Source organism: Otolemur garnettii, unplaced genomic scaffold, assembly GCF_000181295.1.
Source record: "Otolemur garnettii isolate 467f Iridium unplaced genomic scaffold, OtoGar3 scaffold00235, whole genome shotgun sequence".
NCBI classification, from domain to species: Eukaryota; Metazoa; Chordata; class Mammalia; order Primates; family Galagidae; genus Otolemur; species Otolemur garnettii.
Window position 1 is genome coordinate 77,735 of NW_003852630.1, and position 22,256 is coordinate 99,990.

Below are 22,256 nucleotides of genomic sequence, written 5' to 3' on the forward strand. Positions count from 1 at the left end.
ACAGGTAGATGCCGGGTAGAGGATAGGTAATAGCTGATAGTAGATAACAGGTAAATGACAGGCAAGAGATAGATGACAGATGGACAGGTGACAGGTGATAGATAGGCAGATGATGACAGATGGGCGAGTATCAATAGATGCAGGGTAGGAGTGACCAGAACACAAACGATAAATCCAATGAGGCGAACGTTGATGGCTGTCTCTAGACAAAGGGTAATGGAGGTTTTCTGTACTCTTCTTCTTCTTCTAACTTTTGTGTACGTTTGAAATTATCTCCAAATGCAAACCTAAAACGACAAAAATCACCTGTTCCCTTTCTCGTTCCAGTGCCCTTCTGTTTGCTGGACAATGAGGCCAACCCTTGGAGGCAGGGCTGCCCCTCCTGGCGCGGTGGGACCATGACCGCCTCGCGGTTAGGACTTTGATAGAGAATGAATTTCCCTGTTTTGCAAACGTAGAACCCGCCACTAATCTGAGACTGCGACCCTAGTGTATTACGCACAACCAGATTTTTCTGGTCAACCTGATTTCTCCTTTCGAGGCTGTTCGCTCTAATTTCGTCTCAATTTTCAGTCGCCCCATCCCAGCCCGACCAGGCACAGAGGACGCCCCCTCCCTCATGGGTTTCTCTCTGTGGTCTCGGGCATCTTAGGCTGCCCCTCCTCAGGGGTCACAGGGTACCGCAGACGCGTCGCCGTTCGCGGAAGCCATAGCCGGGGACCCGGGTCCTGCTGGTCCCAGCCGGCGCCCGCCGCTCCGAGGGTTTTTCTCCACCCAGAGCGGGGCGCGCGCCGAGCACCCCGCTCCAACGCACGAGCATCCTCACCAGCCCCTCGGTGCACAGAAGGGGTAGACACGGGGAACCAGGGTTGGTGCAGAGACTAACGATAGCGGGTGGGGTTGGGACCAGACCACAAAGAGGGAGCGTGGCGTTGGGGAGAAGGAGGACGACCGCGCGGGGCGGGGACAGGGGCGCGGCGCGGCGCTGGGCGGGGCGGCCGGGACCCGCAGGCGGGTGTGCTCTGGGGCGCAGGGGAACAGAAGCAGCTGCTACTTTACGCGCGGCTCTCAGTCTGTTGGAGCCCGAGTGCGGGCCTAGGAGTCGCCGCTGGAGCTTGGGAGGGAAGCGGAGGACGCTGGGGGCTCCAGCGGGCCGATCCCGGGATGAGGGCGCCCGCACTGCTGCCGCCCACGCTGCTGACCTGCTGCGGCTGGTTGCTTGCCCCGGTAAGTGCGCCCGCAACCCCTGCCCGGTTCCACCCGCATCGGCGTCCTCCCTCCCAGAAAGTAACGCTCTTCCCGCGGGGCTTCGCCCGCCTCCCGAGCCCCGGAGCGCGGAGCTCGGAGGACCGGCCAGGGACGCTGGGCACCCGGCCGACTCAGGAAGGGGGCGGGTCGTCTGGGGCGCTTCAGATCTTGGAGCGCGTAGCTCCGGCCCCGCGGGGTCCAGGACTACCCCTTCCTGCGGTGCCGGGAGCGCTGCCAGCGGATCCGGTTCCTCCTGGAGCTCCAAGAGATGGGCGGCCCGGTTCGGTCTCGGGTCTAGGGTTCTCAGGTGTGCGGGGCTCGTCCAGGGTGCGCGCGGGCTTCGCACTTACAGGGACTTCGGAGCTTGCTTTGTCCTCACACTTCTTGCCCCTACTCGTACCTACCCCTGGTTTGTGTCTGTTTTAGTATATGTCGAGGGAGTGTGGTGTGGCTAAAGAAAGTTTTCCTTTGGAAATAGTTTGCTTTTTTAAAAGAGCACCGAGGAAATGATTCGCTGAAGTTTGTTAAATTAATGCATCGATACAGTGTAGTTCCCAAGAATTATTCCCTTTATCTGAAGATCTTTTAAGAAATAAGTTCGAGCCTTATTTCTTGATGCCCTCTCCCGTGCACCTCTGATGCGCGTGCACGGCGGCCGAGCCGGGTCTTATTGACACTTCCCCTCCCTTAGCCCCCCGGGTGGAGCTGCTTAGGCAAAGTCGTGGCTGCCGATGATATTTGGGTTTTCCAGAAGGGCAGGAGCCACTTGGCTGTTGCCAGACCCAGGTGTGGAAGGAGGGAGCGAGGCCCATGCTTTGCAAGATGCAGTTGTTAAAAAGCATCAGTAATTGTTAGGATTGACACTGCTTTACTTTCTAAAATGTCCTGAAGAAAATCATTGCTCTGCATTCCAGAAATGTCAGATAATATAGCGTCTTCAATACCTTTTTTTTTTATTGAATGGTAACTATGTACATTAATGCACTTCTGGGGTACAGTGTGGGGTTTTCACACACAATCTGAAACACTTCCATCAAACTGGTTAACATAGCCCTCATGTCATTTTCTTAGTTATTATTTTAAAAACGTTCACATTCGCTCTTAGAAAGATTCACTTGTACCCTTGTAAGATAAACCCCAGAAGTGATCCCTCCAATCCCCCTCCCTCCACCCATTCCCCCTCCCATCTCCCTCCCTCTTCCCCATATTCTTAGGCTGTTATTAGGTTATAGCTTTCATATAAAAGGTATAGATTAGTTTCATAATAGGGATGTGTACATTGGATACTTTTTCTTCCATTCTTATGATGTCTTCAATACCTTAAGGAATAATATCCCTAATTGACTTAATGGTCATATATGAAAACAGCGCACCTGAAACCAGGCGTCTCTATGGTTGGTGTTTGTCCAGTAGTGAGCTACAAACAGACAGACCCAAGTTTTTCTTAAATGGAGGTAAATGTGGTAAAAGTATCCAGGATTAAGGTTCTTCCCTTAATTCTGTTAGGAAATTTTATTCCTGGTTGAAATTCTAATTGATTTATTTCAGTGGTAGGATAACTAAATGAGATACCCATAATACACCCTAGAGTATGATTCTTTTTAGTTACTACTTAAAAAGAGTTTGGTCAGACAGAAAGAAACAGAGACTAAAGAAGGGAGGGAGAGAGAGTGAGCCCAAGATTCTGAGAGCAGTGCCAGTGTACAGCGTGGATACTTGGGGGCTGGGGGAAGGTGGGAATGTTGAACTTTTGTAAAAGTAGAGATCAGGGAATGTCATCTTCTAAGACTGAACATTATGTAGTTGTGTCTTTTACATCTGTTAACAGACAGTATTAATTACTGTTCATGTAGTATCTTTGGTTCTCTGACGGTCCTGACTGCCTTCCTACTCACCTCTCTCATCTTTTTTGAAAAGCTCTTTCAAATCAAATTCTAAAGTCACAATGAGTACAATTTTATCTGTATCTGTGGGGTTAAGCACAAATGTGTCCTGAAGGATTTAAAACTCAGGCTGTTTTATCACAAGTCTTTCCTGTGGGCACTTGGGATGAAGCCTGCAGGCAACTGTATATACCATCCTCACTAAGAATGGTCTGAAAGTAAACATGGGTTTACTTTAGTCAAATCAAGGGCTGTGAATAGAGGACTCTTGCATATTGACAGATTATTGGATTGAAGAACTCTATTGCCCGTAGTGAGTTTATTCTCCTGCTTAGAAAACAAAAATGTTCCATTAAGTTTTATATTTGTTTTCCAATACCTTTACAAAGTAAATACTGATTTTTTTTTAAATAACCATGCCAGAAAAATGAAGGTAATTTCTTTTAAACAAATTTTAGTTTGGATGCAATTTAGAACTGTGAGGTTGTTTCTAGAGAACTTTTCCTTGGCGTTCCTCTTATTATGGAATTTTCAGTTATTTCTATATCTTTTAACTTGAACAGGTGAATAGCATTCACCCAGAGTGCCGATTTCACCTAGAAATACAGGAGGAAGAAGCAAAATGTGCAGGGCTTCTGAGGTCTCAAACAGAAAATCGCAAAGGTAAGGTGGGCGGCTCGGTGGTAAGACTGGCTGACCGGCGAATGTCTCACAACTCACTCATAACTTGTGCTTTCAGGTCACTGGCACTTTTTTTTTAAGGGTAGCTTTCCACTGTTTGTTAATGAACTGCTAGTACAACTTATAGTATTTTATCGGTGAGGTCTTTGAACAAACCTTTTTCAAAAAACTCTTAATCCTTAACAGTAACCGTTTCCATGGTTTGAGATAACAGCAACAGTTACTAAAATAATATCATGGGCTTCCTTATGCTTTGCAAAAGCAGCTCTGGTTTTCCAGGGCATAAACATTTATCTGAATTCTTGCATTTTAAATTCTTAGTTATATCACGGATGATTTTGGTCTAGTTAGGATGGTAGAAACTTAACAGAAAGCAAACAGGAAAATGGGACTCCCATGTTGCTGAAGACAGGCCTATTGTGAGCACTGTGAACATGCAGCTTGTTGTCTCTGGGTCAGCAGAAGGCCTGCTGGGACATTATGCACTCGACCCAGCCTGCTCACAACCTGTTTATAGACTCAGGGCCCCAGGATAGCACCCAATCTATAAATAGTAGCAAAAATGTTGTCCCTCAGCTTTCTCTTTGTCTGCTCTTTGTCTTGATTTTATCCTCTTCAAGAAAGAAATTAAATCAAAGCAAGACTGTGTTAAAATGGTCTGTTGTCCTACGGAGGGCCTCAATTGTGGTGGCTTTGTCACGGACTGGCACTGCCAGTAGACAGAGAATGCAGCAACATTAGTTAAAAATAAGTAAAAACAAACATGTGAAATTCATTTTAATAATACATTTTATTGGCTTGGCGCCTGTGGCTCAAGCGGCTAAGGCGCCAGCCACATACACCTAAGGTGGCGGGTTGGAATCCCAGCCCGGGCCCGCCAAACAACAATGATGGCTGCAACCAAAAAATGGCCAGGCGTTGTGGCGGGCGCCTGTAGTCCCAGCTACTTGGGAGGCTGAGGCAGGAGACTCGCTTGAGCCCAGGAGTTGGAGGTTGCTGTGAGCGTGATGCCATGGCACTCTACCCAGGGGGATAGCTTGAGGCTCTGTCTCAAAAAAAAAAAAAAAAAATAATACATTTTATTTACCCAAACGTATTCTAATCTTAATCATTTTGACATGTTATGAATTTTACATTCTCATTCCTGTAAGACTTTCAGACCTTTAAGTCTTAGAAACCAGTGTTTCTCTGCTTACAACACATCACTTTGGACCCCATGGCAAGGCTCAGCAGCCCCCGGCAGCCACACTGAGCATCTCCTCATCTGAACTGAGGGTGCTGGCCCAGGGTTTCTTCCAGCTCTCAAGAACTGTGATTCTGCAGTGCACACATAATTCTGGAGGCCATGGCTTCCAGATTGTCTGGTTGAACTCTCTTCAGAGGAAGGCAGTGTAGCAGCTCAGGTCCATAGCAAGCATGCCCTGGGTCTGTCCATGGGGAGCTGCAAGCTGCCCATCAGGCTCCCTGAGTGACTGGACAGACGTGCATCAGAAACAGGTGGCTGCTGGCTTGTTATTTCCAGTGAAGATTCAGAGAGCTGAGATGCTCAGCTGAGAAGAAATAAGTCTTTAGAGTTATCTAGTTTCAGGGGAGGGGCTGGGGTGGGCAGGGACAGCCCTCTTCACCTCCAGCTACCATTACTCTGAGCAGTGCTGGTTCCAAATTGCCCAGCTTCCTGCCTTCAGAGAATATCAGAAATGCATACTTTACGTAAAGTGTTCCAATTTCTTAAACGTTTGTAAGTATACATGAGAAAAAAGTTCTGCAGGACCTATGCAGACCTCTGTGGCCACCTACCTATGGCTCTCAGCACACAGTCAGGAAGGTGGTCAGCACATTGGAAGTATTCCCTGGGGCTCCGTCTGAGAGGCTGATCTGTGTGTGGACCTCCTCAGACATCTTGGGCCATGGTGTCCCAGGGTAGAGTCTGCAAAAGCCATGCAGCTTGCACTAGCTGGAGCAGAAGGAACATGGCAGATTCAGACAGAGGCCCTGAGACAGCCCCTTATCAGATGCTGTGGGGAAACACATCACTCGGTTTTCTTCTTGGACATCTTCTTGTATCCAACACTCTTATTTCCAACATTAACTCTACAGCAAAAATATCTGTGTCTGACACATTTCACCTTTTTGACTTTTCGGAAGAGCTTCGTCCTGAATCTGCTGCCCTTCAGGGAGGGTTAGGCCTTGGCCCCTCTCTGGGTAAAAACAACTTGAGTTTCAAAGCTTTTTTTCTCTCTGAAATATGCATGGCTGAAATGCCAGGGATATAAATAGTAAACGTTAGCAGAATGAAGATAATATAAGTGATGGGAAGCAGGGTCTATAGCAGCCAGAGCCAAGTGCAGGCATTTTTAGGGGGATGAGTGGGCTCACAGGACAGGTGCACACAGTTGTCATAAAGCAGAGGGAGGTGAAGCACGAGACATGTCTGTAATGGCCACTTTTAAGTCGCACAAGATTAGTAAGTCTGCCATGGAAATCTTTGTCTTTATTACACATTGAATCTGAAAAAAATAAAACACCTAAATGATCCAAACAAAAGTCAATTTCAATTCTAAATTCTCTTGAAGGATTCACATTGTAAGCTTAGAGCTTTGTGATTTAGGACTGATTCATAACTAAGCTTAATTAATCTTGTTGGTGTGTACAGGAGGCACTCTGGGCCAAGACCTGACCAGTTCCCTTCATGTAGCCTTGCTGACCCATGAGGGGAAGGCAGTTCTCTCTGAGGTGAGACTGGCCTTCCCTGAGAGTGGCTGTGCTGACCTGTGGGGAGAGCACAGTCCCTGATGAGGCTTCTCCTAACCCTTCTTCTGCCTGTGCACAGGCTGGATGGGGGCTTTTGTGTGACTTTATATTGTTCTGTACCCAGATCGGGAGGGAATTTTACCCATGTTGGGGAGGAGCAGAAGTGGCTGCTATGATCCACATGGCTGAGATGGGTGTGAGGGTGAATGGCAGCTTAGCACTGGGCCAGAGAGGCGCTCAGAGGGTGTGACCTACGTGTCAGGAACTGTGGAGTGTTAAAGTTGCCTCCACATGCAGGCACCCAGGCATCTGCTACAGGGCACAGATGCTAGGGAAGATAGGAGACTCTGGGCTAGAGACAAGACTTACCTTCCCATCACAGCAGGCCATGTGGGCTTTTCATGTCCCAGTGGGTTTCTCTGCTCCTGAGTCCTCCAGGAGCAACAGGGGGCCACTGATATAGACTCAGTGCTTTGTGTCACAGCTGAGAGGCCCAAGCTTAGGAAATCTTTCTGGCACGTGCCACCCTCGGCCTCTGCCATGTAGCCTGTCAGTGCTCTGCAGAGGTCACAGCAGCAACAAGGCCCTCCCCAGGTGAACACCCTAAACTTTGGAGTACTCACCCTTGGTAACTCAGAGAAATATGTTATTTTTGTCTGTGAATCATTCCATTTAAATTTTTCTGTCCTGAGCACCAGAAAACAGACTAAGACTTGAGGAAAGCATCCTGGACAGGACGTAAGGGTAGAGCCTCTTCGTCTGAAAGGCTGTGTGGGATGTTCTGGGTCACGTTCCTTAATGTCTTCTTGGCTGGGACCCCTGGTCTTGAGTTTGGCTTATGTCGTGGGAGGAGAGACAACAAGGCCATCCTGTGGTCCCCCTGCTCGTGCACTGGCCAATTCTCTCACCCAGGAGGTTTGTTTAGCAGGTTTTATTAAACACACACAGGGGGGTGGGTGATGAGGAATTGATCAGACCCTGGCCACTTCCCTTGAGAAACCCTAAATCTGGTGATTTTGTAGCCATATCCCTGAATGCAAATGCTTCAGGATTAGCAGAGCTGATGGTACAGGGACCCCATTTGCCAGGAAGTGGGTTTGGACTCCAAGGACCCAGTGCAGGCTTTTCTGAGGGGACCTCAGGTGTGAACATGCAGTGACATCAGTCTGTGTCAGAGGTCACAGGGCAGGGCCTCCTGAGGGGACCCTGGACTGTGAACATGCAATGACATCAGTGTGCTGAGAGTAATAAATTTACAGTGACAGAAAAGTGAGTAAGGACTTACTTTATCTTTAATCAGAAACCAGGCATAAAGAAGCTGGGTGAAAAACTACCAATACACAAATGGAAACTTTTTGGTCATGAGCCAGCTGGCAATTAATACTTTGGTAATTTACTAAAACCCTCTGTCCATGTGATTGCCATTCAGTGCCTTGGTGTTGGCACTGTTTGTTTCATCCAGTTCCTATCAGCACATGGCCACTCTCACTGCCTGCCCTTCCAGCCCCACAGGCCAAGTGGCAGCTCCCTGCTGGGATGTGCCCCCCTGCTCACCTGACCAGTGCTCCCTGCTGGGAGGTGACCCCTGCTCACCTGACCAGTGCTCCCTGCATAGTGACCGTGTAGTTCCTGTCATGATGGGGAAAACGTATCTCCTTGTTCTTTAGGCATGTTCATTGTCATCTTCCCTCACAGATGATCAGTCTTTCAGGTCACAGGTTGGGTTTGGTGTCCCCAAAACTCTCAGCACCACTGCTAGTTCAGGAGGGCCCTCCCTGCTGGCTGGGACTGATCAGGAGAACAGGCTAGGAGCCCCACCTGGCCTTGCAGAGGAAGGAGCCCTTGGCTGAGGCCATGTCAGGCCACATTAGTAAAGCAGCCACACCACAGTCCAGTCTCAGAAGAGATGGGGCACCAGGGACAACGGAAGCCACTTAGGACTCCCTTTGTGTCACTCAGAATTGGGGTGTTCCTAGTCTTAACTCTGGAGACTTAATCATCCGTCGTTCCATCTAGGAGAGGAATGTGGAGCCCAAAATGTGAGAGAATTTTCAAGATTCTCATCCAAATTGAAGTTAGTAATAGACCCCAGGTCTCTGGACTCATAGTCAAATGTTTTTTTTCTAAAACCATCATTGGTATGTTTGGAGGCAGAAAGGTGTGTTTTAAAAGAGGACTGTCTTCCTTCCCAATGTCGGCTAAGAGCTAATGGTCTTCCTTTGAACATCCCAATGTGCATTAACTAAGTTTTTGTCTATTTTCCTTGTTTAATTTTTGCACATTCAGCTTATTAAAATAGGTAAACTGAGGCACAGTAGAAAACTTTTTTCTCTTTTTAAATTTATTTTTCTTATACATGTATATATTAGGTTTCCCCTTTTGCCTTCACAGAATTATAAAGGCTAAATTTAATGACAATAGCAATGTTAAGGACTGAGAACAAAAACCTCATAAAGAACGAATGAAGATAAATACATTCTGAAAAGAAATCAGACGATTGCTGCAACAAAATATTAAGCAATAATAATAGTAATAATGCAAAGAAATTAACATTCACATTATCAGATAGATGTATGTCTATTATAGAATACTTTGATCAGTTAACTTCTTCTTATTTTTTTTCCAAAGTCTCAAAAAAATAGACAACTAATATAAATAAAAGTAAAAGATAATTTCAAAAAAACAGATAATGCCAAATCGAAGCTTGTTTTAAGTTTATTTGACACACAACTATTCATGAATTGGTGGCTCCAAAGCAGAAATGTTTCCCGAGCTCCACCCCAGGACAGCTTCTGCAGATGGAGGCAGAGGTAAAGCACAGAAGATGGATTGCTGTGGGCACACAGCTGCCTCATCTGTCCTGTCCCATTAGGGAATCCCTGGTCATGTAATTGTAAGTTTTTTGGATACTTCTGATTGATTGAGCTTAGGCTCTAATTCACATTAATGTAGGCATTTTCAAGAGTTAGCTCAAGTTTCCTTTATGTTTGCAAGTCAAGCAAGGTTGAAGTCACTCATGCGGCCTCCCTGGCTGTGTCTGCACAAGGGTTCTTTAGGCCTCAGCTCCATTTGATTTCCTTTGTCAAACTTGTGTTTGGTCACACGTGCAGCAAACCAGCTGAGTGTGTGACTGGACTGCACAGCTTTGCTGTCAGTGAGCACCGCTGATGGGTCACAGGAAGGAAGGGCATGTAGGTGTCATCATCATCATCTGTGACATTGGGGTGTCAGGTCATCAGGTCATTGTCATCCAAACTGGCAGAGTCATCCTAGGCTTGTATCCAGTCCCGATGGCATCATCTGATATGTAACTGGCTGCTGAGGAGTGGAACACCTGAGAGGGGACGACATGCTGGAGCCATGAACATAGTGGCTGTGGGAGAATAGTAGGTAGGGACTGAACAATCCCCTGGGACTGAGGGCCAGGAGCCTGGAGCCAACCCAATAAATCAGTCCAGCAAGGAGGCGGCACCTCTCTGATGAGAGACTCATACTTGTTTAAGAGCCTTTAAATTTTGAACAATAATTTCTGATTTGTTAACATAGAAACTTTTTAATCAATAACAGTGCCAGCATCTCTTTATTAAGCTGTTAAGGTATCAAGAACTTCTATTTCAAGGTACTACTGAGGCTGAATGGTTCATCTCAAGTTGTGTCCTTGAGGGGGACTCCAGGTATGGAGTATGAAAACAGAACAAAAACACAAAAACAAACATTAATATTCGGAGGAAATTATGATATTATTGTTGAGTCCAGAAAGCAACTAAGTGAAGAACATTTCTAGATTTGAGTTTGGTAGACACAAAAAGATGTGAAAAAATGATCCACATCACTAATCATCAGGGAAATTCAAATGAAGCCATAATGAGATATCAGCTACCCCGTCAGAATAGCCATTGGTAAAAAATTAAAACAAACAAAAAACAGATGTTGTCATGGATTCAGCGAAAAAGGAGTACTTATACACTGTGAATGGGACTGCAGACTAGTACAACCCCTGTGGAAAACAGTGTGGCGATTTCTCAAGTAGACCTGCCATCTGATCCTGAAGTCTCACCACTGGGTGTCTGCCCCAAGAGAAGTCACTCTGTGAGAAAGACACTTTCTTTCTTGTGTTTATTGAAGCACAATTCTAATTTCAAAGCTACAGAACCAATGTAAGCTACAGAACCCATCAGTTCACTAGTAGATTAAAAAAAAATGTGACTACGTGGTCAGACAGTTAAGTTCATGAACTTACCCTAGAAAAAGTCCTGCATCCCTCACCCTGAACTGTGCTCACCTTCCCCTTGGGAAGCTCCACGCCAGCACCAGCACCTTGGCCACCCTTCAGAGCAGTTTTGGAACTCCTTTTGTGGAATTACTATCCTTTTACCCAAGTTAGTCTTACTTAGTTTCTTCTTTTATATTCTGGAATAGTTGTCTTGCTTCAAATTAAAATTACACTTTTTGTCCTTAATAAAAACACCACTTGTATGCTTTTCCTTATTAAAAACATATCTTATTTTCTCTGTACATTTTTATATGGTTGCTTCCTTCCATTCTTATTATTTCTAGTAGTTTTAGTTATATATTTTAATTAAAAGTCTTTTCTGGCTCGGTGCCTGTGGTTCAAGCTGCTAAGGCACCAGCCACATACACCTAAGGTGGCAGGTTCGAATCCAGCCCGGGCCCGCCAAATAACAATAATGGCTGCAACAAAAAAAATAGCCGGGTGTTGTGGCAGGCACCTGTGGTCCCAGCTACTTGGGAGGCTGAGGCAGGAGACTCGCTTGAGCTCAGGAGTTGGAGGTTGCTGTGAGCAGTGAAGCCATGGCACTCTACCCAGGGGGACAGCTTGAGGCTCTGTCTCAAAAATAAAATAAAAGTCTTTTCTTTCAGGAAAGAGTTTTTTAATTATATATTTATTTATTTATTTCAGATTAATATGAGGGTACATATTATTAGGTTAGATTGATTGCATTTGTAAAATAAAGTCCAAGTTGTAGTTGAGTCCTTCACTTAGGAAGCATCCATATATCCCTACGTTGTATCCATTAGGTGGGAACTTACTGAGCCCCATTCCCTTTCTTCAATTTATTTATTTATTTTCATGGATTTATTTTTTATTTAATTTTTAATTACAATCATAACAGTATACATTTATGGGGTATAATGTGATGATTTGCTACTCAGTGTGAGATGCTTAACTAATTAACATATCCATCACCTTACTTATTTTGTGGTAAGACGTTCAAAATTTACTCTTGCATTGTGCACATTAGGTGAGATCCCACCAAGTGCTCTCCCTCCTCCCACCAATTGCCCTCCCCCCTTCCCTTCTCTCTCATCCTTTTCTCTTGCTAAACTATATTTGTGTTTTATCATTCATATGAATGTGTAAGTCTTTATATATTATTTGCATAATAGTATTGAGCATATTGGATACTTTTTTTTTCATGCTTGAGATACTTTACTAAGAAGAACATTTCCAACTCCATCCAGATAAACATAAAAGATGTGAAGCAGGTGTCCTCAAACTATGGCCTGCAGGCCACATGTGGCCCACCTAGGACATTTATCTGGCCCTCCAGGTGTTTTTGCCACCACTGCCTGTCCTGCATAGCAGCCGACTCATCCCGGGGCCCACAGTCCAGCCCTCCAACGGTCTGAGGGACAGTGCACTGGCCCCCTGTTTAAAAAGTTTGAGGACCCCTGATGTGAAGTCTTCATTGTTTTTGTGGCTGAATAGTATTCCATGGTATACATATACCACAATTTCTTAACCTATTGATGGGTATTTGGGTTGATGGGTATTTGGGTTGTTGCTTCTGTGACTTGAGTATGAGTTGGGCTGGTGCAAATGTCTTTGTGGTAGAATGATTTTTGTTTTCCTGGATAGATACCTAGTAATGGGATTGCAGGATCAAATGGAAGGTCAACTTTTAGTTCTTTGAGGATTTCCATATTTCTTTCCATAAAGGTTATGTTGGTTTGAGATCCCACCAGCAGTGTAGAAGTGTTCCCTTCTCTCCACATTCATGCCAACATCTGGTATTTTGGGACTTTGTGATGTGGGCTGTTATCACTGGAGTTAGGTGATATCTCAGAGTGGTTTTGATTTACATTTCTCTGACAGTTAAAGACCAAGAATATTTTTTCATGTGTTTGTTGGCCATGTGTCTGTCATCTTCAAAGAAGTTTCTGTTCACGTCTCTTGCCCACAAAGAGATGGTGTTGTTTGATCTTTTCTTATTGATTAATTTGAGTTCTCTGTAGATTCTAGTTATTAGACCTTTGTCAGATTCATAACATGCAAAAATATTCTTCCATTCTGAAGGCTGTCTGTTTGCTTTAGTTGTAGTGCCCTTAGGTGTGCAGAAGCTTTGTAGCTTGATCAAATCCTAGTAATTTATTTTTGGTGTTGCTACAATTGCCAGAGGGTGTTCCTCATAAAATATTTTCCCAGGCCAATATCTTCAAACATTTTCCCTGCACTCTCTTCTAGTATATTTATAATTTCATGTCTTAAATCTTAATCTTTCATCCGGTGAGAATCAGTTTTTGTTAGTGGTAAAAGGTGTGGTCCAGGTTCAGTCTTCTACAGGTGACCAACCAGTTCTCCCAGCACCATTTGTTAAATAGGGATTCTTTCCCCCAATGTATGTTTTTGTTAAATTTATCAAAGATCAAAAGATGATATGTGGCTGGGTCCATCTCTAGATTTTCTGTTCTGTTCCATAGATCTACATCTGTATTTTTCTGCCAGTACCATTTTGTTTTGATAACTATAAGATTTGTAGTATAACCTGAAGTCTGGTAGTGTGATGCCTCCAGATTTCTTTTTATTTCTAAGTATTGTATTGGCTATTTGGGCTTTTTCTGATTCCATATAACTTCTTAATTCTTAGTAATCTTACTATCTAATACAAATTACAAAGGACATGATATCATAGCTTTTATATCATAACCTTCCTCAGGCACAGGGCATGCTTACCATAAGACCTAAAGATTTCTAGTTTCTCTATAATAAGAAGCCCCAAGTACTCAAGTCTAAACTCTTGTGCAGGAATTAATGCTTTAGTAGTTTATCTTCTTTGTGTGTGATCTAGATATTTAATGAATGTCTATCACTTGATTTAAATATAATTTAAATTAGTATAATTTTCAAGTCTCAAGGTTTCAAAAGGAGTTTGGAAACTGTTTTAGGTAGGCATAACATTAAGAAAAACTATATGTCATCTCATGTTATTTTTCTTGCTGACAAGTTTTGTAGCAGATAACATGGGTTTATTTGACTAGTCACAGCTAGGTAGGATATACGTTTTCACTAATATATGTATATTAGTATACGTATATTACGTTCAGCTCGTGTAAACTTGAACACCATTTGTGTTAGGCCCTTTACTGAGAAAAGACTTAATTACTTGATTTACATAAGCACTTAATTTCCAATAAAATTGAGTGCTTTAATAGTATTTGTTCTGACAGCTCCCAGAGGTACATACGCAGCAGGACAGGAAGATGACAGGCCTGTGCAGGCTCACACAGTCCCACAGAGACCCAGAGTCCCAGCCTCTGCTCTGAAACTTCAGCTGTGTATCAAGCACAGCAGCTGAAACTCCTACCTGCATCCAGCTGTGAACTTGCCAGTTAGAGTGGCCTGTCCAGATTGCTACAGCCCTTTATCAATATTTGTAGGAAAGACTGTTAAAGGGTTTTCCTCTGCCAGTTTATTTCTAAAAGGTTCCTCTCTTCCCTATTCTGATGAGTCATTTGCCTGAAACCTGCATTTTGAAGATTTAGACATCTCTCAGGCAGAGAGGAAGGATGTGATGCTTGCTCCAAGCAGGCGTTTGAGGCAGGCTTGCCTGTTCCCAGGAGTCGATCTGTGGAGACCTGGATGGCACTCTCTGTGGGTGGCCAAGGAGACATAATAGTCTATCTCCAGTTGGTCTTTCTCCTCTTCAGCCTCAGGTGGTTGTCTTTATAATAGCTCCCAGTTACATGTAAGGCCAAGGTTTGAATTTAGTTGTTGGGGCTCCTCTTGGCTCACTGAAGGATCCAATGTCTAGAGAAAGTTGGTTTTGAGCATATTCACATGGAAAAGGCAAGAGATCAAAGAAGTCAGTAGATTCAGGATAATTTTTAATAGCACACTGTGGAGAAGATTCCTTGGGAGAAGCTCTTGTCTCTTAGTCATTCTGTCTAAAAATAAATCTTCATACCAATCAAAAAATGTATACCATTGTTTCTTAGGCACTCAGGATTCCTTCTTAGTTAAAGTGCCCACTAATGAATCATTTCATCTAGAATCAGATGTCCCTGTTGTGACTCCTGTGACCCTAAGTGGTCTTACTGAGGTGCACCATTTCTTTAGAGAGGCACAGGCTCTGTATTTCTGAGCCCAAAATTAACTGAGTTCCAGGTGGAGGAACCCCAGACTGCAGAGGTTCTGAGAAGTCCATAACACTTTGTTCTCCAATTTGCTGACTCCAGCTGGACCTAGTTTGCTACCCGTTGGCTATCTAACTCAGCCCCTGGTGCCAGAGCAGTCTCTTGAGCCTAATCTAGTCCCTCTCAGATCTAGTCTGACCTCTAGAATAAAAAGTCCTCAAATAAAGTCAGAGAGCTTGGGATGGAAACTGTGCAGCTGAAAATCTCGTCAGGACCTACCCTGGGAACTATGAAATGTCTGGAGGAAGTAGTGAGCACAGTGGTCCCAGCAGGCTCCCACACTTGGTTATTCATAGCTCTTGGGGTCAGCAGGGTCTCTGTTAGCTCCCACTTCTGACACCAAATTGTTTAAAAAGTAAACTAAGAAACAACAAAAATTTAAAGCATTTATTTAAGCAAACCATGTTTGCCAATAGGACAGCTCCATGCAAAATAGTTCTGGGGCTCCCCCAAGGGAATATTCTAAAAACACAGGGGAGGCTTTTAGTGGCTGGATGCAGAAGTAAAGGGAAGAAGATGTGAGTGCTGCCCACATACAGCCCTGGAGAACCCCCAGGTAGTAACTGTAAGATTGTTGGCTACTTCTGATCACTGGATCTTAAATTCTGTTTTCCTTTAATCTAGGCATTTTCAAGAGATAGCTCTATTTAAGTTTCACTTACATTTGCAAATAAAGCAAGATTGAGATCACTTATGAGGCTTAACTGGTTTTGTCTGGCCTCATCTCTGTTTTAATTTGACAAACTGAGGCTGTCTCCAGGATCAGGATTTCCATTACTTAACCCAACTCTGTGAATTTAGCATTTTCTCCTGTACTGATATCTGACACTTGGAAGCCTGATGTTGTGCTCTTCACTCTTGATGGTTCCTCCCAGTTCCACTGGCCATAATGTCCCCTTGTCACTTCAGAGGCCATGTGACCTGTCTAGAAGTTGGGACTATGCTCTGGACAGCTAATGCTGTGCCCAGAGTGCTCTCAAGGATCTGCAGAGAGCTGTCCTGCTTTCCATACTTCAGCCCCACCCCCTGCTGAAGATGATTAGTGGGGTTTTCAGATCACTTAAGCCTGACCTGTGGCCCCTTCCTGCCACTCCCCCCAGCAAAGGGAAGGAGGCCTGGGCCCCCCTCAGGCAGGAGGGGAGTTGATGGAGGCCACATGCCCCCCACCGTTGCACACAGACATATATCCCCCATGAGCTCTGTTCCTGGCCCCACAGTCCATCATGTAAGTTAAAAGGAGGGAGAGGAAGCATTTCCTAGAGCTTAGAGGACTGGTGCTGGGCTGCAGTGAGGTGGAGGAACTGTGTGGAGCTCACAGGTTTCAGGTCATCTCAGCCAGGCAGGAGGAGGGGTGGCCCAGGCAGGTGGATGTGAGTGAGGGGCTTGAGGGGTAGAGCAGGGTCAGTGAGCAAAGCCTGGGGGGCTGAGACTCCTGAAAACCTGAGAAGTGGGAGTTTTCATATGAGCTCTGTGTCAGGAAGGTTTGTGAAGCAGCCCCTGTTGGAGAATCTGGGATTCTATAAATGCCTGAGCCAGCAGCTCCATGGGAGCAAGAGCAGCCTGTCCCCTGGCAGCCTATATGATTTCTGTCTCTGTGGACAAAGGCATTATTATCACACCTCAAGCTGCTCCAGTCTCTGAAATCCCTCAGCCAGCCCTCAGGTGCCTGGACGCCATCTCCAGCACATCGCCACCTCATGCCAGCACTGACTGTGTCCTGCAAACAGTAGGCACATTCCCATCCTGTGCTCCACACAGGATGTTCTGCCATTCATTTTGACAGATTGTAGTTCGGGGTATTTCCCTGGAAGGCTTCTTTCCTCTCTGCTTCTTTCGAAAGCAGTCATCATCGTCACTCCTGATTGCAGTTTCCAAAGCCTGGCTGATGCTTGGGGGTAGCTCTCCTTATTTCAGGGCAAGCATTTTAAGAATAAATGATGTCAACATGCATCCTCAGAGCAAAAAGGAAGCAGGAACCTCTCTTGGTAGAATTTGTAGAATCTCTGTCTGTGTCCAGAGTAGCTGGGACTCTGCAGGGCCAAGTGTAAGGGTTTTTTGTAACTGGCCCCTGACACTCAAGGACCTGGTAGCACAAACCAGTGTTTAAAGTCTCCACATGTGACTGAGGATTTGTCCACCAGTGTCTTCAAGCCCACCCTGCCCAGGGCTGTCAAATCAGCATCCTGTGCACCTTCCTTAGCCTTACTCTGGGACCCTTTTTACCACAGATAGAAACACGGGTCCAGGGCACAGCTATGGAGCATCCAGGGCCCCTCTGCAGTGTATCTTGCTGGTGGGCAGGTGGCATCCCTGTCTCAGATACCTGTTCTGAGCTCAAGAAACACACAATGTCTCCTTCTTGCTTTGTGTGATTGGCTCAGGCAGCGGAGAAGTGATGACCCAGGGGTCCAGACTGACACAAGGCATCCAAGGAGGGTGCCAACATGGAGGGCCTCTTAGCAGAAAGTCAGAGTCTGATAGAGATGGGGAAACTGTGGGATCCTGCCTGTTGTAGGTATAGTTGCCCCAGGGCTCCGAAAGTAGAACTGGACCAATTGTAAAAAATGTAAAGTAGCCAGAACGAAGGAGAGTTTTTTGGTGAAGGAGGCACGTGGAGGGGAGCACTGAGGAGGGTCCCCCTTCCCAGGCCCCAGGGCAGCATTGGACAGCACCCTGGCCACTCCTGGGGTCTCCTGGCTCATGAGGAAGGTCCTGGCTCACCTTCCCTGCCCTCCCTGCCCACCTGCCCTGCCATCCCTTTATGCAGTGAGACTGGTGGGTTTTGTGAGACCTAGAGAGGGGGGATCAGCCAGCCTAAGAGGACATAGGTCAGAGCAGGTGGAAATAGTCGGAGGAAGGACAGTACACTTTAGGAAATGATTTTTTCTTAGTTCAACATTTAAATTGATAATAGGCATAGAGTATCAATGGCTCTGAGGGCAAAAGTAAGGATAATTAGTTTTTCTAAAAACTGTCACATCAATGCTTTGGAGTTCGGAGGAATGAAGACCCCTGTGCTGGCACCAGCCGTGTGTGACAAGAACCCAGCAGCACCCCTGTCAGACCACCCAGACCCAGTACAGCAGAAGATGTGTAAAGATGTCACCTGCCTGCTGCCCAGCTCTGCCGATGCCCCCGAACAGCCTCCAGCTTCACAGGCAACAGCAGCTTGAAGGTGCTTCCAGGGCACCAGGCTCTAGGTCCTGGCACTTGGGGCCAGCCCCACCCATAGGTCTGCTGTAGAAAGGCTGCCTGTGGAATGTGTGAAAATCTGTATGTGGCAATGTTGAAAGGAGCACACGCTTCTCTCCGGTGCCACCGCCTGGACCCTGGCACTGTGCTGCCTGGGCTCTGACTATCCAAGGTATATCTAGGGAGCCATGTCCCTTGCTGGCCCTTGGGCCAGGGCCCTGAAAGGAGGGCAGGGTCCTCAGTGCCCACATTCTGGGCTTCTCTGGGCATTTGTTTTTGGTGCTGAGACTTCTTGAATCTCCATGTTTCCTATGAACTCTATTTGGATCCAAAGCCTTGGTCAGATGTCTGTCCAGTGCATAGGGTTAGTCTGGGTATGGCAGCCCACCCGCTGGTGCCTCTGCCCACGCTAGATGTGGCACCCACTTCCAGTTGGGCCACTCATGCTATCTGGTGGCTCAGTCAAGACGTGGCCTCTGGAACTCTGCATGAAAAAGTTTCTCTTTCTCTTTGCATGGCTGTGAGTGCCGTGTAACTTGTAGATTGACAGCCTCTCATGCCTCAGCTTCAGTGTCTACTAACAGTTTGTGCCGTGATTGGTTGTCTTTGGAGTGAAAACGTGCTTCCTTTTCTCCTTCCAAGCCTTCTCTGCACACCTACAGTTAGTGTCTGTGGTGAAGGAGAACTTGTCCTTTTTTGGAAAGAACTACAATCTCTTTTTAAAGTGACAGGATAAAAGTCCAAGCATATGACACCTATTAAGTACTTAATAACTAGTTATTTCATAGCCATTTGTTTATATCTTAAATAGAGGATATTGAGGGTTCACAGATAGAAGTCTTAACCATGTTATAGTCATACTGTGGAATGTGGTTCAGCCTTTAAAAAAAATGATGGTGTTCTATGTAACATGAAAAATATGACTGCTATGTTGTTAAATGGGAAAGCAAGGAAGACACTGGTACATAATAACATCCTGCCTCTGTGAGAAGTCATATGTGACCTGCATGAGCCTGTGTGTGCACCTGAGCAACAGTGTGTTAAGATGGACCCTGAGCATCTCACACCTGTTAGGGCTCCTCAGGGCAGGCCCCTCTCCAGTGACTAGAGTGGGGAGAGGAGGGCTCAGGACAGTGGGGAGAGGCTTCCCATGTGCACACCAGCCACGGCATGAGGCAGGGTCTCCTGCCCCCACCCTTCACTCCCCCATGCAGGTTTCTTGAAAGGGTGGCCTTAAAAAATAAATGGAACATATCCAATCCTATGGTTTTCCCAGTAACAATTGAAGATCAATCCTAAACTCTGTAGGAGTTCTGTTATGCACAATTTCTGAAAAGAACTAAATCAGTGGAAAAGAGATGTAAATCTTTCTTGTGGAAATTGCTTTGGAGAATCTACTTTTTACAGGGTTCTCAAGTGAACAGCAGGGTTGTGAGGTCAGGCCCCAGCCATATCTCGAGAGCAGAGCCACATCACCAGCAATGAACCCTTCTCCCAGAGAGGCAGGACAGTCACATGTGGACTGGGACATCCTGCCACCCTCCTGTTGTCAGCCTGCCACTGAGAAGGAGGAACCATAAACCCACTTTGCCCTCGGTAAATCGCCAGAGTGCCTGGTTCTTTCTGCCAGCACTGTCTTTCTCTCTTCACTATGTTGGCCCTTTTCCATTTGGGAAAAGTGAAATAAATTTTTTGTTCTTTCTATTTTAATATTTCGAGTTTTTCTCAAAACCCATGTCCACTAGCACATACCCTAACACTTCTAGCCCAAGTTAGTCCAAGCTTAAACTGTAAAGTATGGAGCTGGGCATATTAAGTTAGGAAACTAAACTATACCTTTGACTAGTGTGGTTTGAAAACTCTCCTTCTAAGAGGCACCTGCTCTTAGAGCAGGTGGAAAGGGCATAGGTGTGTTCCCATATCCACATGGACACATCACAGAGAACACAGGTCCCCAGCAAAGCCACGCCTGCCCATTAGTCCCTGTGGCATTAGTGGGTACCTCCGCCTACTGTCCTGTACATGTGCAGTATGATGTTTCCAGTGGACACAGACTACTTGTCTAAATTAAAAATTCACACATGGGAATAGGTATAGAATTTTAAAGACATATTTAAGGGAGGCATTTTTATTGTCACCTTAGATAATGAAAGGTTCTATGCAATTTGCTATAGAAAAGAACCACGGCTCGGTGCCTATAGCTCAACTGGCTAAGGCGCCAGCCATGTACACCTAAGGTGGCGGGTTCGAATCCCCAGCCTGGACCCGCCAAAACAACAATGACGGCTGCAACCAAAAAATAGCCGGGCACTGTGGCAGGCGCCTGTGGTCCCAGCTACTTGGGAGGCGGAGGCAGGAGACTTGCTTGAGCCCAGGAGTTGGAGGTTGCTGTGAGCTGTAATGCCACGGCACTCTACCCAGGGGGACAGCTTGAGGCTCTGTCTCAAAGAAAAAAAAAAAGAAAAGAACCACGCTGGAACTGGAGGCAGAGACTGCATCCTGGGAATGGGCCAGAGCCGTGGGGTGTGTCTGGCAGTGTCAGGACCTCAGGAGCATGTGACCCTGCAGGCACCCATGGCCACAGAGGGTATTTTCAGGGGTCTGAGGCCTCCCTGCAGCTCTGTCTTGCCCCTTCACAGTGGTCCTGCCTCTGGCCGACCCTCCAACCTGGGGGCAAGGTTTTTTACTGCCTTTTATCCTCAACAAGAGGCTTGTACTTATGAGCACTGACAATTAAGTTCAAGATCTCATTCTAGAAGAAGTGCTACAGACCTCACTGCTGGGAATCCCTATGATCACCTTCGAAGTCCTCCTCTTGGGAAGCTCCGCACCAATGCCAGCACCTGGTCCACCCTTCAATGCACCTTTTCTAGGATGAGTTTTCCAATTTAATTGTCATACCCATGTTTAGGGGACTAATGAGGAGAACGGGCCCAAGAGCAACCCTCAAGTAAGCACAGGGGCTGCCTGTGGCCTGGCAGAGGCCCCCAGCATGAAGCCTACATCATTCAGAGGCATGTGGGGGGCACACACCACTGGGTGGTGCTCTCGGGCTGGGGGATGTCCCCACCTGGCTTCTCAGGCCTGACTGCTCCTCCCCACACCCCAGAGGAAGGCATCTGGAGACTGTGTGAGCTCCTGGACGGGCAAAGACTTGCCACTCAGTAGCCACTTTGCCTTGGCAACTTAAGGGCTCCACACTTCAATGTCCTCATCCATGATGTGGGACTAATACCACCTGCCTCTGGGGTTTTTAGTGATTCCATGAGTTCATGTAGCAAAGCGCTGAGGATGGCACCCAGAGGAGGAATTCCTGTTTCAGTTTCTACTGTTACTACCAGTAGTGTCATGGTGCAGCCTATACTCCTGCACCCACCTGTGATGGGCTGATGCCTGACACCCACATTTGAATGTTGTGGAGGCAAAAAGAAGCACTCCATGCATTCTGGGACTGGCCCGCAGCCCTGAGCACATAAGGAATCACTGAGAATCCTAAAAATGTTGAAATTCTGTCCAGGCAAGTTATACCAAAACTCCTGGGATGTGGGTGTTTATAGCCGGTCCCCAGGCTGGAAGGTGTTTAAATATCAGGGTTGAATGAAGAGGGCAAGGAAGGCTGGTCCTCAGCCTTACAGAGCCCTGGGTGCCCAGAGGGTGCTTTCTGGCCTTTGCAGCACAGCCTGGGCTCTGTGCTGCTGTGATATTAAACATAAATCAAGTGTTTATGAATGGAGAAAGTGATTGGAAATATTTGCTCTCAGGTGCAGAGGGGGTGCATCACGAGTGTGGTCTGACCTGCACAGCTGCTGCCCTGAGTGCACAGCTGGGGCAGACATGGAGCCTGTCCCCACCAGGCTGCACTTGTCTGTGTCCAATGGGGCTCGAATCTGTGGGGGCAGCACCCTTGAGTCTGTGTATTCACGTCCTCACAGCCTCTGGCTGCCCCAGCAGGAGGAAGGCTCACTCAGCAACTGCTACACAGACAGTGACAAGCTAAACTACAGACACAGGGATCTCCTCCTGTTGTGATGTAGCAGTTGCTTAATGTGGTGTGAATTTATTATC

General features: G+C 46.3%; 1 protein-coding gene across 1 annotated transcript in view; it reads left to right on the forward strand.

Annotated features, from left to right (window-relative positions):
* The first annotated feature begins 1,056 nt into the window (after positions 1 to 1,056).
* VIPR2 (vasoactive intestinal peptide receptor 2) overlaps positions 1,057 to 22,256 on the forward strand; it is a 68,184-nt gene continuing 46,984 nt past the window's right edge. Inside the window, exons 1-2 of the mRNA XM_003802173.3 lie at positions 1,057 to 1,227; positions 3,695 to 3,794. Of these exons, the coding sequence (XP_003802221.1) occupies positions 1,165 to 1,227; positions 3,695 to 3,794 (163 nt within the window). The 5' untranslated portion in view covers positions 1,057 to 1,164. The remainder of the gene's footprint in view (positions 1,228 to 3,694; positions 3,795 to 22,256) is intronic.